General features: G+C 38.1%; 1 protein-coding gene across 2 annotated transcripts in view; it reads right to left on the bottom strand.

Moving 5' to 3' along the window:
• Nucleotides 1-1691: 1691 nt before the first annotated feature.
• NUP210 (nucleoporin 210) overlaps nucleotides 1692-17356 on the bottom strand; it is a 57216-nt gene continuing 41551 nt past the window's right edge. The window contains exons 30-39 of one of the 2 annotated variants that reach the window (XM_065749680.1): nucleotides 16303-16477; nucleotides 12197-12372; nucleotides 10601-10818; nucleotides 9985-10121; nucleotides 9055-9178; nucleotides 7972-8118; nucleotides 6266-6516; nucleotides 5485-5722; nucleotides 4840-4935; nucleotides 1692-3622 (exon numbers count right to left, since the gene is read on the bottom strand). In XM_065749680.1, the coding sequence (XP_065605752.1) occupies nucleotides 3522-3622; nucleotides 4840-4935; nucleotides 5485-5722; nucleotides 6266-6516; nucleotides 7972-8118; nucleotides 9055-9178; nucleotides 9985-10121; nucleotides 10601-10818; nucleotides 12197-12372; nucleotides 16303-16477 (1663 nt within the window). In that variant the 3' untranslated portion in view covers nucleotides 1692-3521. Of the gene's footprint in view, nucleotides 3623-4477; nucleotides 4726-4839; nucleotides 4936-5484; nucleotides 5723-6265; nucleotides 6517-7971; nucleotides 8119-9054; nucleotides 9179-9984; nucleotides 10122-10600; nucleotides 10819-12196; nucleotides 12373-16302; nucleotides 16478-17356 lie in introns of those variants that run through there. The other variant, XM_065749681.1, reaches the window with a different exon arrangement.

Below are 17356 nucleotides of genomic sequence, written 5' to 3'. Positions count from 1 at the left end.
CCAAGCGCTTGAACGGTTGCGAACAGCAACTCCTTCCCTACACAGACACCACAGCGGGACCGGGCCTGCACCGTAACTGCTTTCAAACCTTCTTATTCTAATCTCTGTGGACATTTTTAATGCTGAGCGTAACTGTACCTTTCAGATGACTTTGCACATCCACTCCGATTTTCAATTACCAGAAAATAACATATACAGCAAGCCTCCTCGCAACTACAACTTAAAAACAACCAACCTACAACAGTGAAAAGGGGCTGACAGGGAGCGCCTGCGCTGCCTCCTGCTCTCCTCAGAGCTCGGCACGCGCTGGCAGCCGCCGCCTGCAACGGCCGCTGTGATTGGCTGAGCGCACCGTGGCGGGAAGGAGGGGCACAGATCTGCAAAGTGGGGCTCGGCTGCTCCCAGTGCTTCGCTGCACGATTTGCTGCATGGCTGACAGAGCAGAAGAGGGGTCTGAAGTCAAAAGCCTCATCACTTCTTGCACTAAATTGGCTCCTGATGCATTCCAGTTCTTCATTTCCCAATTTTATTTTATTTTTTTCCCATTTCAACATCCCCCTGATTCTTGTGGCAAATCACATTTCATAAAAGATGCATGCCAGGAGACTGCAGCTATTTGCCTAAAGAGGTGAAATGAACAGTGGGCATTTGCCAAAGTATCCCCACCACTTGGAACAATTTCAGGACATTCAGTGCTGGACTGGCATGCTGAATGGGAAGTGAAAAGAATAGGGAAATAAAATCTTTCCTGTGAGCGTCTCTGAGAAGTTTATCACACTAGCCTTAAAATGTCCATAGCCCTTTCATTTCTCTGAAAGCAAAGGGGCAAGAGCTGATTCCTCAGCCATCTCCACTGACTTCAGCAGGAACTGACAACACTTAATGAAAACAAGAAAAAGCTTTCAACAAGAAATAATAGATGAAAAAATTGTCAATATACTCTAAAATCGTTACATTATTGACAAAAGTTAAAAAGTATGACTGTAGAAATCATGCAGATATTAAGGGGCTGCAAGAATATGACAGTTGATATACCACGGACACCTACTTAAGACAGTGTTCTCAGCCACTTCCTAACAGACTATGTTTTATAGATATATATAGACACATATATACACATACACAGTGCATTATACATCACACCATTACTTTAAGAAGATTTAAGATTGAAGCAACTAGCTTCCACTCACCTTTTTTCGTAAGGGCATACATTCAAAAGCTTTGCTTCATTCATTCACCAGCTATGTTCTATATATAAGCATTTTACCTCTACAGTTCATACAACATGCACAATAACATGTTAATAACACTACTCTGTTAATCAACTCAATTACCGTATAAACACAACGATGACAGTGTAAGAGCAGCACTTCTTTCAATGATCCACGTTAATGCAGAAGTTGTTCTGATGCTGTCTCGTGTTATTTTTTTCATAATCTCCCTTTTAACTATTAAGCCATACAGTTAGATTCACAGATGGACATCTTCCTCTCATTCCAGGAACAGAAGAAAATGTATTTTAAAACAAAGCCAACACAAAAACTTGCACGAGAAAATGGCTTGTTGCACTGGTGGTGTGGAAAGAGATATACTCAGAAAAGTTGGGCGTGAAACACAGAAGATGAAGTGCAGCTAACAGAATTCTATGCTAAGTTCTGAGCAGCCACAAAACAAAGGAAGTTTGTCAGCAGTATACTAAAGGAATCTTATAAACCTTTATTAAATAACACAGAAACAAATGATTATTTACAACCAAATTGTCCATTTTTAGCAGTAGCATGTAAGGCACACTTTTTCCAAAACTAGAAAATAAACTATACAAGACTCGGAATAATACGTAACAGCCATCACTTTTCTGTAATATTGTATGAAGCCAAAAATACATAACATGCACTGTTTGCAATCCATTCCGTCAAAAGCTTTTCTACCTTTCCACTTTCACACTTTGCATGAGATATTTTGTTCTTTGAACTAGAACAGCTGAGATCACTTTCACTATGGTCCTTAGGGGAGTTTGAACACCCGGAATATTATTCACAATTGACGTTGTCACACTACTTATATGAAAACAACCCCTCATCTGTCAGCTACAAAATACTGTTTGCATACTAAAATTTACTGTAGTTATAATTTCCCAGATGAAGAATTCCAACCGAGGTACTTTTTTCTGTCCTCAGGGAAGTATTTTAGGACCACATAATTTAACATGTCCTCAACCAATCTGTTAACAATCAATTTGGAAAGAAGTTCAAGTCACCATACCTCAACTACTGTCTTGCTTAGAAGGCAAAAATATGTCTGAAGATGCACAGTGATCAGACACCTGATGTAGCAGAAGACTTTCTAACCTACTCTGAATTGTGCATTTTAAATCTGTTTCCTTACAGGGAAAAAAGCTGTAATAAACCAATCAAAAAAAAATCAAAAATTCTTATGCAGTGAAACACTGCACTGTATTTAAAAGATCTACAAATGTGCACTTAATAGGATATTTGAGTACAAATATTCCTCAGTCCGGTCATATCAGTCATGTTTCACTGTGCAGTTTAAACTAATTCTGGATGTGAGTGTATTATTACGTACACAAATACACCAGAGATAAGCAGATTGAACCAACTGAAAAGGTCACTCATTCTAAGTATGAAATAAGCCACTTACTTTCCAGTGCATCAGGTAATTAGTGGTAACAAGAGGCTCAGTTTTTAATTGAGGTAATTCTATATGTAAAATAACTAATATAAAACGTACTTTTAATCAGAAACAGGTAAAACAATTGCCTTCCATTAAAAGTATTTACTATTAGAAGAAATCCTCCTAGAAGGCACATGCTTTCACATTTCCAAGCCAAAGAAAGTGCTTAAACAGTAACAAGACAGGAACACTGCAGCTGTACCCAATGGCAGCCACACTTTCAAGACATTTTTAACTTTTTTTTTTGGTTAAAAAACAAAGCAAACAAAACCTCAAAATCTATTCACAGTTGTTCCAACATTCCTAATATTTAAACAGCAAGTTATGATGATGAATCACATTGTAAGGCTAAACATAAGAATACTTATCAGTGCAGCACATTCCTGAGTCTAAATCAAAATTAAGAAACTAATTTGAAATATACAATCCTTCATAGTTTTTGCTCATATTTAACCTGTTTTTCTATTTCCCTTTTTAAAAGTTTCATTAAAAAGAAAGTTACTTTTTGCAAGAGTAAATAAACTTGGGTTGCTGTCATTTAGACAATTTCTAACTGCTTGAAGTGCAAGAAAGCTAGCTTAGCATGAACACTGCTCTCTGTCCATTCATCCTCATCACCTTTGCATAAAGCAGCAGGTAAATTGTAGAGAACTGAAGTACATAAAGAAAATGCAAAGAGCTCTAAATATAAGAAAAAAAGCTGGTTATTTTCAAGAGATTACGTGAGTTACAGCAAAACTGCAGAAGCTCTGAAATTTATCCTTAAAGGCACTAATTTTTCCCCCTACTCCACCTCAGTCCTAGAGTTCACAACAGGAGTGCTGTTTTCACTAATGTGAACCATAATCAGTGCTCCAGAGCATGGATGATGGGCTTGTTTTCCTTCTTGAGGACTGAGGGCTGAAGGAAAGCATAGGTGATACAGAGAAACCTAAAACAAAGAGGAAAATGAGAAAAACAATCATACTTAGGATAGGTGGAGGAAGTAGGAAAAAATAACTGCCACTCATCATCTGCTGAAACACTTGGCAATGGAGTCTAATACTCATTCACAGTTGAATGACCCCTTTTTTAACTTACTGCCTGTTGAAAAGACATCCTATATGTATCAAAACCTTGTAGGTCTTTCATTAAGGACTCGAATGAAAGAATTAATGAAGCTTTCTGAGGAGGGCACAATACATTTCACTTCAGCAAACAGCTTTCAAGTTGAACTTTTATCTGAAGTATCAGACATTTTTTCTACTAGGACTGTAACTCTCCAACACCTTAACTGCATTTGTAATAAAGTGGACATTATTTGCATCTGTTCATTATAGACTTTAGCAGTAAATAGGCATTTTTTACCTACTCCTGAAAGAGTCTGATTCTTCAATACTGCAACAAGCAATACAGGCAAATCATGATTGCAAGATCAAAATCAGTGAAGTAACAAATTGTTTCCTGTGCAACATAACTAAGTCTTCCCTTGCTTTGTGGCCTTCATCCCCCCAACATTTGCCCTTCCTTACAGGAGCCCCAGTTCCCAGAACCTCACAGCTTGCTGACAGCACAAGAGAAGTGGCATGTACTGCAGCTCAGCTGATGTCACAGGAATTGAACAATCAGCCACCTACTTCCAGGCACACCGTATCAGCAGCTGACACTGATTACTCTCCCTTGAAAAGATCAAAGTTGTGGGTCTCCCCTCTAGCCACCTGGTGATTTTCATGAATTCTCAGACTTTCAGCATGCCCATTTCCAATGCTGCTGCATGTGACAGGTGGAGAAAAGGATAGCTGGGGGAATGAGGAGGGGAGATTGACAACAAATTTTCAAGGAACTGGCAGAATGCTTGTTGTCACTTAACTCAGAATACAGACTAGCAGAGGTACAGCCCTACACTTAATTCAAATGCAGTACCTAGACTAATCAATTAGTTCATTTATAACTGGGTAACATCTGCTTACTGTTAATGGCTGTGTTGAGGAGATGTCCTTGGGGTAAATGCTGGATGCATGTGCTGTTCTTTTTGTGAGAAAACTGCATGATAGGCTGCAAGACATTGTTTAAAATATAATTTAGTACTGAAATTTCTCCTCTATATCTCACTACTAATTTATTGCATGAAGTTATAAAAAAAATATTAGTGATTTTTTATTCTCTTACCTATGATCATAACAGCTGTCCCTGCTAATAGTGCAAAAAGTGTGAAGAACATTACTTGATAAGAATCAAGAAAGTGCTGGAATAGACTTGCTCCATCTGTAGAACCAATTAAGAAAAGACAACATTAAGTTAAGACAACACCTTGTCTTTCCAATCTGCTTTAATAGTTATTATTTCTTTACTCTCTTTTGGCTCTTTCAGTTTGAGTAGTTACCCTAAATAAATTTAATCAACTTAGCATGATTTCAATACAAATGACTATTTATAATGCAACCTTCAAAATTTACCAGTAACTAATTAAGACAGTGATATGCAGTGTTCTTTATTCTCCTCAGTCCCAATTTGCTAATCAGTTTTGTTCTACGAATAAATAAAAGCAAAGCAAAAAAATACTTCTGGATACTTGAGCACAAGGATATTTATGCCAACTTCAGAGTATTCTGGGCTGGCCCAAAAGGAAAACATATTGAGCTCTGGTTATAATAGACAATAGCATTCAAGTCTTCTGGTCACAGTGAATTGTTTGAATGTCAACGATAACATGACCTGTCAGCTCAAGATTTTAACACACCAGATTTCATCATCTCAATCATTAATGTAATTTATACTTTTATTCTGGCACTTGAAGTCTAGAGATAAACTTACGTCTCACTGGTACACTGGTTCTGTCAGTCAAATAAATTACTGTCACTGGAATAGTGATAGTCTGGTCAGTCATAGTACTAGAGACAGTCAGGGTAGTTGAGACAGTCAGAGTAGTTGATAAGGATCCCTGGCTTGAAACTCTTGGATCGGACAGACTAACAGTGTAGACTACGTAACTAGGCAGCCCATAGGATTTCTCCTTTGCAAATGCCTTCACCATTGGTGATCCACATTTCACCTGCCAAGGGAAAAAAACAACCTGAAAAAGACAGCTTGAGAAAGCACAGCACACATCCATCTCCCAGGCCATGCTTCAGAGAAGCACTGTTCCACAAACGTAGGGCAACCATCTCTCAGCAGGAGCTAAGACTTGACTGTAATGTTACACTGACACTTGCATCACTTGATTCTTATTTTTTAAGGTTGCCCTAGTAACTGCTATTTCTGTGGGTCTCAGCCAAACACAAGAAAGCATATTCTATTGGGCTATGTGAACAGTGGGCAAATACCTACCTCTGCCTCAAGGGATCAAGCTGATTTTCTGCTCCCCAGTCTAAGTGCTAGTTAATGCATCCCAGCTAGCACAAAGGCAAGCCTATCATGCTTCTATCTTGAAGCAGAAGTGAAAATTGGGAACAATACATTAAAAATGATGATTTCCAAATCATCTCAAATACAATCTTGAGATGGTAAATGTGGCAGTCTATTTGGTTAGAAAGCTGCATGTAACAGATCAAAATGATTTCCAACTATGATTAGTATTTTCCAGCAATATACTCACCTCCAGGGTATCAAGAATTTCAGTAGCACCAAAGATTTTCACATCAGAGCTTGTGTAATGATTACTTAAAAGCATTTCTGTTTGGTCAGCATAAAAGCCAGGATTGAATGGCACCTCAGCACCGATCTGTTCTCCAGAGAAGTGACTGCCTTGGATTGAAGCTGTAACTTTGAGTGCTGTTTTACTCATACTGAGATGCTTCAGTTGCTTGTCAGTAAGCCTGTGCATTGTGATGGAACACGTGTAATGTCCTACAAAACCAAAAGAAGTTTGACTGTTAATTGCTCTTCCTGGTGATTTTGGGTGTTTGCTTTTCTTCTCCCTCCCTCCATGCAGAACGAGATCTCTATGACATCTTTGCAGAAGAACTGAAAGATTCAATTAAGATCAGGAATAGGTGGGTGAATTTGACACAGTGCATCACAGTCCTGGCACTAAAGCAACATAATTTTTGCCCCGAACTAAGTACCATGGTAAGAGCAGTAAAAGACCCTCCTGCAGTATGGAAGAGTCCAAGCATAAATAACAAGCAGAACTTGGCTAAGTTGACTGCTTTACTCTTATTTTCTTTCTTTAACAAAGTACCAGAGGCAGACACTATTATGCAACATACAGTAGTGTTTTAAACAACTGGTGTAAGGATTAACTCAGTGGACAATTAATGTCATTTCCATGCAGTTCATGGTACTATGGTTCTTCTAAAAATCATCCTAGTTATGAAACACATATTTTGTAGAAAACTTTCACAGCATTATTTCTATTTGCACAGCATCTGGTAATTTTCTTCCCTTTTAAGACTTGGTTCATGTTGCTTTGGAGAATGTAAGAATTCTAGCTTTTCTAAGAAAACTTTAGCACTAGGTTGCAAAATATGAAAGCTCAATAAGTTCCAGAAATGTTTAAACTGCAGAATCCAAAGAATGCAGTACATATCACTTTCATCAGATTTTCACTTTTAACCTACTTTTCTCATTCTATATCATTAAGGTTAGTTACACTTCAATAATGACAGTGGCAGCACTTTTAAGAGGTCAACATCCAATACAAAGGGTATTTGACTCTACAGAGGATAATTCAGTGAAATTTAATGATCCTTGACATCCAGATGATAAAGCTCATGTTTTTTTTCTTATCCCTGTTTTCTACTGTATTGTAAGTATACAGCAAAGGTATTGATGTCTAGCAAGAACACATCTACAAGCATTTAGCTACAAGCTCTTTATTACTGCAAAGATTTCCAATTCTGGAATGTTTTTCACTGGAGTGCTCATTTGAAGCAGCTGAAGAAGAAGAGCTCAGCTTAGAGTAAGAAACAAAGTATACTTAAATTGAACTTCATATCACTTAACAAATATCTGGCCTGATATTCTTTTCTAAGTCAAGCCACATACATGGCATTATTTATTAATTATTTTTAAACTACTCAGCTGGAGTACAACATCACAGAGTTTTGCAGAGTTACAGTAGTAAGTTAAGAAGAAATACACAGAATGGGCTGTCACTGATTTCCAGAAAACATATCAATCTTATTATCATATGCAGAAAAGCCTTGAAACTAAACAATGAGAGTGTACATTAGGGACCCACTGAAGCTGAGATCCTACACCACAAAACTCAGATGCTTCATCAGAAAATCTGTTTGGGCAATTGGACTACAATGCAGCAGGATTCGAAGTGGCTGCCTGCAGCATGGCATCTTATCTTACCTGAAACTGCATCAAATCCAGGTTCTGCTATAAATATATCACGTGCTGGGAAGTCAAATGCATCACTGTCAAATTTTAGATGACAACTGATAATGGACTGTGGTTGTAATTCAGCAATGGCTTCAATCTGAGCAGGCAAGCACTCCCCTAAGGGTAAGGAAAAAAAAGTTGTTATGGGGCTCCCCCATAAAGCAAAACCATAGCTTGAAACAGCAAGCTATTCTTCTAGCTTCCCAAATAGAACTGCTGTTATTTCCAGCTACTTTCACAAGGTTACGATAACCTTAAAATATCTCAATCTAATCTCAAAGAGAGAGTAAATGAAAATTTTACATATATATATATATATATGTATATATATATATATATATATGTGTGTGTGTGTGTGTGTGTGTGTGTGTGTGTGTTTAAATTCATATACACACGTATGTCACAGGAATAATTTGGTTACAGGAAAGAATGAAGTACAGAATTTTCAGCTCAGACATGCCTGCTGGATAACTTATGTGATCCTGCAGTCTTGATTTATATTTCACTTTCCAGCAAGATATTTTTAACTAGGATAATAATGTACATAAGATACAATAAAATACTATTCAATGAGTGTTAAGTGTTGAAGTTAAGACAGAATGAGACCATGATCTAGCAAAATACAGCTTACTAATTAGGGACACAAGATGTTATCTTATTTCTGTATTACAGGCTTTTAATTAATGAAAGTTTCCATTAAAAAAATTCAAATATTAAAGCAGTTGCCAGCCTTCCTGAGTATGCTTAACTTACTGAGAAGGCAAGTGCATTAAACACAAGAGGCTGAATATTTACTTCTATTTTTTTTTTAATATGATCAAAACCAACCCCTCCATTATCTCCTTACTGCATTAGCAGTGAGACCGTAATAGGCTCAGAACATGGCCCTAAGCTTCCCAGAGCTCCCAGAATCTGGATAGGCACTGGAAGTCCATGAGACCTTCCTACACCAGCTTCACAGACCCTTCAAAAATATCATGAATATACCAAATCATACTATGCATTATGGAACAAATATATATGGCATGCTTATATATTTTTATTCAATCATACCTTTCAAATTTTTATTCCTTTCTCCAATCAAAACTATTACTTTTGAGGCTGCAACTCCTTGTAAGTTGTTTTTCACTCCACTTACATGCATTGCTGTAGTCCTCTGAGGTATGTTAATCAATATCTGAATAAAGGATGAAGTATATTTTTTAACAGAAGTTGTACTGATAACAAAATGTTAGCGAAAGTAACCGAAGCAATATGAGACTGGACTGACTGTGAAGCACACACCCTTCTACAGAAAACAGATAAGGTCCGAAGAGTTTGTGTTGGGCTTTATGAAAAAACAAAGTTCCTCTAATTTTATTAATTGCCTTCCAGGCAATTTAAGCTAGTAAAACATTTTTCTTTTTTCTATCCACCCCACACAATGGGCATAAAGTTCTAAGTCCAAATTTAATTTTTAAAAGTCTGGTGCTTACATCAGGATGATACAGTGAAATGAATCAAAAGTATCACTGCAACGTACAAAAAGAAATTTAACCAAATAGTTCTGATCAGTGGTACGTAGTAATACAGTACACAACTTAAAGGCTCTTGTTGGCATTTCTGCCTGAACTTACTTAGAAAGCGTTTAGCATCTGGACACAACCAAGCCATCAAATGTACAGTACAGGAACAGTGTGAGCTAAACCACAAACCACTAATCTCAGATTATATTAACACAGATCATTAAAAACAAAAAAGACAAACACAGTATTTTTGACATATCACATGTTCCTGTCTACTGGTTACAAACTATACTTAAGCATTTCTCATACAGAAATGTAAATCCTTCCTGAAGGAGAAAGTATCTATTTTTATTTAACTATATAAATTATATAAATATATACAAAGTATATTTCTAAATACAGCTAAAAATCCACAGCACGTATTTTTGCTGAAGCAAACGAACTCCAGGAGTTGTGGTGGGGTTTAGCAATGCCTTACCTCCCTGTATGTTTTAAGTAATCCAGGAATCTCATAATAGATAGTGGCAACACCAGAATCCCTTGCAACAGCTACACCAGTCTTGGCGTGGATTTGAAGCACACTATTTGATGAAGAACTCCATACACCTGGCAGGCCTGTAAAGACACCATCCGTACACTGCAACAAATGTATGTCACTGGGGCATTTCACTCTTAATGTGGTGCCTTTACGTGTACACCCACTGTATGGGCAGCACGACTGTCACACACACACTGACTTGCAGTTATCCCAACAAAAGCCTTTAATACTAAGAACTAAAAACAGAGCGACGTTACACCATCATGATAACTTCTTTGCACGATTCCCATAAAAAAAAAAAAAAACATACCAGCCTTTCAAGCCAACAGAATGGAAAACTCTCAAGTCTGATGCTCATGAATTCCATACAAGCAACATATTGCATGGTACAATTAAAATTAGAAGAGCTGATCAAAGCTATTTTTATCATTAACAAGAACAGTGACATTTGATTCTGAGAAAACATCATAAATTATGCATCTAGTTTTCCTGAGAAAGAGCCAGACTGATGTCAGTTACATAGCTGCACAAACAGAATGACCGAAATGCCACTTACCTTCCTGGTTTATCAGTGAAGTACTGAAGCAGAGGACATCACCTACGATCACATCAGTGAGTTCAGGAAAAATGGCATGCTGCACAGGAAGGGGAACATAGTCTGCAATTCCACTGTGTTCTGCATCCCAAACTTTAAGCAAGGTCAAGCCTATGTTTACAGTCCGGATTACAAATGTGTTGTTTGTGGCTCCTTTCCCAATCTGTACAAAGTCATCTCTACGCAAATAAAAAAGGGTTGTGTGCATTTTTGTTATTTTTTTTTTTAAGGCAAGTTTGCTAATGTCTTCATTCCTACAACAGGTAGCAGATACAAACCCTGTTTCTAGATGTTGGATGTCTTGTTTACTGTGATGGTTATCTTGTAACAAACAATGACAAATTAAGGAAAACAGAAAAACAATGTTACTGAGGTAAATTTCAGTTCTTGTATGGTTATGCTGAAGAAATAATGACATTATAATGATGTATGAAAACTCTTCCCTAATTTTAAGAAATGTATGATTTTAAAATTAGGTTATTTGTTTCTTTTCTTTTTTCTCAGGGAGCTAAGAAGGAAATAAATTAGATCAGTTACATGCAGCTTTCCAACCATGTCTTTACAAAGTTAAATCAAATTTGATTACAAGTTCTGATATTCCCTAGCATTCAGCACTCCCAAATGCACTAACAGAGCACTTAAGCATACACAGCACAAGGACTGCTACCCTGGCAGCATCACAAAGACAGCAAAGCTTTGAGAGTAATAGAGCTGGGTCACTGGAGTGCTGCACGTGAGGTTAATGAGCAATGCTTCTGTGTTTAGTGCTAATTATCAGCCCTGCACCGATGCGGCTCTGCCACGTCTAGCTCGGAAGCTGTGGTGTTGTTATCTCATGGACCTCTATAAACTTCAGAAATTTCTGCAGATCATTTAGGTAGGACAGAAAATCTTGCATTCAGCTTCTTTCCCCTCCCCGATCTCAATGCCTTTTTTTTTTTTTAATCATGATCTGAGTTGTAACCATGATGTGCTCTGCACAAAACACACGATGTTATAGTAATGGCATTAATGACTGCTTACTAATGACTAAAGTGGGTTGTATTGTGATACTTAATGGTTTCTGAGGCAAAAAGCAGAATTTTGTGAAAGGCTTGGCTCTGCCACACAAAGACTGCACAAGCTTATCTGAAGAGACAGCCCCTGAACCAGAAAATCTTATGTAAGGTGTGAGTCAGTGTAAAAAGTCTCTAGAAGAAAAGGAGAGGCAAGATGAAGCAAATGTTAATAAGATCAATTGTTTATATAGGCTGCTGATGTATGCAATCTGATGATTCAGTCACTTAGAGCAGAAATGCACCCCAGAAGGCCCCAAAAGGGATCATGTTTATCTGAGCAACTTTCCATTTGCTAGAGAATATCGATTACAAACTGGAACTCTTTGAAGTTCTACACTGCCTCTGAAGACCTCAGAGATGAAATTCTTTCTTTCCTAATCCCAGTCCAAGCTTTATCTTCAACTGGTATCTTCAGAGTAATTTCTGTTCCTTGCTGTGATCAGGCTACACACATTTGGCGTTGTGTTCTCTGTAATTAAATCCTGCCACAGACACCTACCTGTTTGTAGCAAAGTTGAGTAAGGAATTATGCGAATGGAAAGTATCTCCAGAGTTATCATGAAAATGGACTGTAAAGGTCAGTGTCACGCCCAGGGGGAGAGCGAGCAATGCCTCTTTGTTTTGTGTACGTGGAAGAGGACTCATGGAGGTTCTTAGGTATGAGATAGGGTAGACCTGTAAAACATCAGGAGTGACAAATTTTAATCACATTTTATTGGTGCCTCTACAAAAACAGTTATCTGAAAGCATTCTTACTATACAAACATACAAAGCCTCCTTCAAAAATCACTTCTTGTATGTTTAACCACATGACAGTACTGAGACAGAGCTTCAATTACCAGTACCCGTGTTTCACAGAATGGCAGTGGTTGAAATGGACCTCCAGGCTAAGCCACCCTACTCAGGCAGAGTTACCAACAACCAGAATCACACATGGTTGGATTTTGAAAATCTCCAAGACAGACTCAACAATATATCTGGGGAACCTGCGTCACTGTCCGACAGCCTTCACAGTGCTTCCCTGCACTCACACAGTCCCATGTGCTTCAGTTCGCGTGCATTCCATCCTGTCCACCACCAAGAGGAGTGTGCCTTCTTTATACCCTCCCACCAGACATTTCCTATTATTTTTCTGTAATAGCACTGGGAACTGAAGAAGAATATTGATGCAGACCTCAGAAAATACATTGTTATCATATAAGGAAAAACTTTTAAGTCTTCCTGAGTATGCAAGAGAACAAGCTTTCCCAAGACTTCTCTCCAAGTAGTTCTCCAAGTACCTCAATTCCTCCGTTACCAGAACAGGAGTAACTTGCAGTGTTTGGGAGAGTAAGGGGATGGAATAGTCCCTGCCTGCCCGATTCCCTCGTGCCAGGTAAGACAACTGAGGTGATGTAGGCAGATTCTAATAACCTTGGCTCTGTCTGGGTTTGCTCAGAGGAGAACACAAGAGCTGTAACTGCAAACTGCTCCCTGGTAATTCCAGTAGAATAACATCAGAGACTACAACTGCTGCCCCCAACAAGGCCAGCCGTGGTCCAGCAGTGGGGCTTCCAGAGGTGGCAAGAAGCTATGCCCATAATCATCCCCCTCTTGGGGTTCTGCTGGTCAGCAGGATCCATTTTGCTGCCTCTCCTCACCCAAGACAGAAGCTAGGGATTTCTGCTCTGAATTCTTTGGAGAAGTCTGACAGACAATCCACACATGCATTTTTGTACTATCACTCTTTTGAAAGATTTATGTCTCAAGATAAAGACCTTACAGTCTTTTCATGTATTTAAATGCATTGCTATACTTGATTAACTTAGCTAAGTTAACTAACAAAAATACACAATGAAAGAGAGAATTATGTTATAGCTTTTGGAGAATAAGTAATGGAAGGAAATGGAAAAGAAAAAAAAGGAAGGAAAGAGAAAGCAAAAACCCTCAAATATATATACAAAACCATTCTAAACGAAGCCCCTGAGCTTATCTCGTAGGAAATTCCCTTTATTCTGACCTAAGAGGCTCAAGCTAAAATGTACAACTCTGCAATCTGAAAGCAAACATGTCAAAACTTAAAAGGGAAAGGACAATCCTGGCCTCAAGCAAATAGCATCCTTGGTGCATCTGTAAAAAAGCAGCTAAAATATCAGTATATGCAACTGTCTACTCCACAAGCTAATACATTAAAGTTAAAATATCAGTGCATAGTCATCTGCCCAACTAGAGCTGAAGCAACGAGCTAACAAAAATGCTATTTCCCTGACAGTTTTTCAGGCTGGCTTTAAGATCTCAGAAACTAGCCCACAAGGGACAACGGCTAAATTTAATATTGATGAAAACAGCTATTTACTGTTAAAACATGTAAGTTTTTAAAGTGCTCGCTATTTAAATATATATATGTTCGAGTGAGCACTACCAGTAAGGCTGCACATGGCTTGCTTCCATGCTAAGGTTTTGCATGCTTCCACTGTCCTCCTTGACTTAGATAAGCCTCTTTTTTGAGCAAAGCCGAAGGTCTAAGCATTAAGCGATGCTGCTACAGCAGCTTGGTTCTTAATTGCAGACAGTTGTAAATAGACAAAACAAGAACTTATGATAAGGAAGGACAGTGTGAAGGAGAAAACTCTGCCTAACAATGACACAACAAGATTCACACTTATCTGCTGTTCAGTCACAAGTTTTTCTGTGACCTTCAGCAAAACCACTCAAACCACACAAGTCCTTCACGTACAAACGGAAGACAACAATAATTTCTGAACTTATGAAGCTTTTGGGGGGTCAAAAATGCTATTCCCATAAAACTAGTGAAGTCCTAATAAGTACAGGAAAACATATCTGTTGTACAAGATGCTGAACAGAGATGGTTTTTACTAGAAAGATTTAGAAGACTTAGAACTGCAGTGTATTGTCTCTGCAATTCTGCAATATTATAACTTTGTATGGAAGGAATGCACAAAGGGAGAATTTAACTTCAGTACCTCTGTATGCTGACTAAATGTCATTTGAGCCATCTCCCAAGTCATTAGATGTCTTGCACTGGCTAGATCCAGCCATGAAGGGAGGAAACAAGGTCATCTACTACAGAGCTGTTTCTTATTTGCCACCGCCTAGCAGCAGGAGTAGCATTAGTGAAACCAAGCCATCATTTTTTTTTTCATTCTCTTCCCATGATGATAAATCTAAGCACTGTTCTACAGACAAATCTGAACATTATGGTAAAAGAAGATTAATAATAAAAAACACAATCAAGCCATTTCTCGGTGATTATGATAACTGACTTGCAAATAATTTAACGTCAGCACTGTAATTAACTGTGTTTCTCTTTGAGCTGGGACACACTGGAAACATGCTGACAGAGTAAAAAAGGGATAGGAAGAAGTGGAGCAGTGTGTATGTCAAGGCTCACGTTGCCAGATGAATAAAGTTCTTGGGACAAGGACTTTCCAGCAGAAATAAAGGACATACTGCAGAACTGCAGAGCTTGGAAGAGATCACCGAGTTAAGCTCCCTTGCTAAAGCAGGTGTCCTACAGTAAGTCACACAGGTAGGTGTCCAGATGAGTCTTGAATATCTCCATAGAAGGAGACTCCACCACCTCTCTGTGCAGCCTGTGCCAGTGCTCTGTCACCCTCACCATAAAGCCATTCATTAGCAATTTAGTATGGAACTTCTTACGTTCAAGCTTTAGGCCACTGCTCCTTGTCCTTGTCCCATTGCTATGCACCACCAAGAAGAGCATGGCCTCATTCATTTGCCCCTCACCTCCCTTTAGATATTTAGTAACATTTATCAGATCCCTCTCAGTCTTTTTTTTTTTCCATAGGCTGCACACACCCATGTTACTCAAGTCTTTCAATATGTTTCCTTAGGGTCCTAATTGTCCAATCAGTAAGACGCAGTACACTTAGCCTAATAGCATTCAGTTTAAGAGATGAAGTTTTGGGTAAGAAAGATGTTTTGTTTGCCTGAAACCAGGCTGCTGAGTTTTGCTACAGATCTGTATTTCCCTAAGTCACTCATATTTCAGTGCCATCTGGACACGCTCCGTGCTAGCTCAACAAACACAGGGAACATCAGCTAACTTGTGGTATCTGATAAGGTTTGTCTTCTCATGCAGAGGCACTCAACGTGTAAAATCCAAATTGTTGGTTAAGTAGCAGAGAAAACTAAATTTTGGAGCCATACAGTTACATCTGCTATCTAGAAAATCTAGGTATCACATGCCTCATAAAACATGCTGTATTTATAATCATCACCCAGATATTCAACTTTTTCACATAATGCCTAACGCATACTTACAATAGTAGCATTTTTTCTTTTTAAAAAATCTTCTATAGTTATTAACCTTCTAAGAGCTTTTTTTCCAAAGACACACCTTTAAAAGCATACGTACACAAAGGCCTTCTTGTAACACACATTTAAGAATTTGCTAGGATTCAATCTTTACTTATCTAGCTTGTAAACTCTTTTCAAAGCCCACACCTGACTATTACTTTCTCTACTTTCTATTTTTCAGAATTCAAATCTGACGTATGCATTTAACTGATTGTTACAGTAATAAAAACTGTAACAGAAAACTACGTCAGTTTGACTATAGCCAAGAGAAGAGAAAAATACTACCTTAACAGCAGCTACAATGGTCTGATTAATCCCAAATGATTCTTGGGAAATTATTTCAATTGTTGATGATCCTATCAAAGAGCCAGAGTTAAGGAAACCTCTCTCATCAATTTTTACAACAGGCACTTTATCTGGGCCATCCAGGACACGGTAACTTAGTGAAGCCACTCGATCCCTTAAGGAAAGAAACATAAAACAACACAAATAATCAAACATATAAAGATACAAAACACAAGAGAAAACAGCAAGAAAAACAGAGAACTTCCATGCATAAGTAAAACCAAAAATTACAGCAATATTTTATGCAAATCTAAGACAGTCTTAAATGATATCTGTTCTCCCATATCTTTGGGATAAGAACTGAAAACAACATGCTCTAATCAAAGAAAGAAAAGTTCCAGCTCTGATTCAGGATCACTTGGTGAAAGTCTCATCTAAGCTTAAGAGCGTATTGAAATCTAGTTGCTGTCCAGTGCCACGCAGTACTGTCACTCCCTGATGCCATCTTAATTCCAAATAATATTGGCTAAGGCTGCTGCATGCAGCTTCTGCAGTCACCTTCTGCACACGATATTTAGAGGCAGGGTCAATGCTGGTATTAGAGATACAGTCAGGGACATGATTAAATAGATCTCATCGGCTTCTAGGAAATGGTTTTGCAGACAAGGTTAATTTCTGGAATAACTTTCAACAGGGTATCTGCATATTAATAACGTGAGCATATACAAAAGCTCAGTGGTTGGCATTCTGAGACATTAGCTGCTTTTGAGTATAACATCACAAGTTCTGAAATGCTGTAATAATTATTTTCATTTTACTCCCAAGCTCCTCTGTTTAGATGGAAACACTCCATTCTAAGAAGCCCAGCATTCAAACTCTATTTTAGCTGCTTTTTTCTTGGTAAAAGTGCAATTCCTTTTTATGGTAGAGTTTACACATAGGGGCTGTAAGGGTAGATAATAATCAGACAAAAATGTAAGAACTGCTGTCTAGCAACTTGATTATGAACTAATCAGAAAATTGCTTTGAAAAGTATTCCAATATTAAGCCTGAA

Source organism: Cyrtonyx montezumae, unplaced genomic scaffold (assembly GCF_038088225.1).
Source record: "Cyrtonyx montezumae isolate F1298 unplaced genomic scaffold, pur_monq_1.0 scaffold_6, whole genome shotgun sequence".
In the NCBI taxonomy this organism is placed as follows: domain Eukaryota; kingdom Metazoa; phylum Chordata; class Aves; order Galliformes; family Odontophoridae; genus Cyrtonyx; species Cyrtonyx montezumae.
The sequence above is the reverse complement of the archived record's forward strand: the minus strand, read 5'-3'. Positions and strand labels throughout refer to the sequence as shown.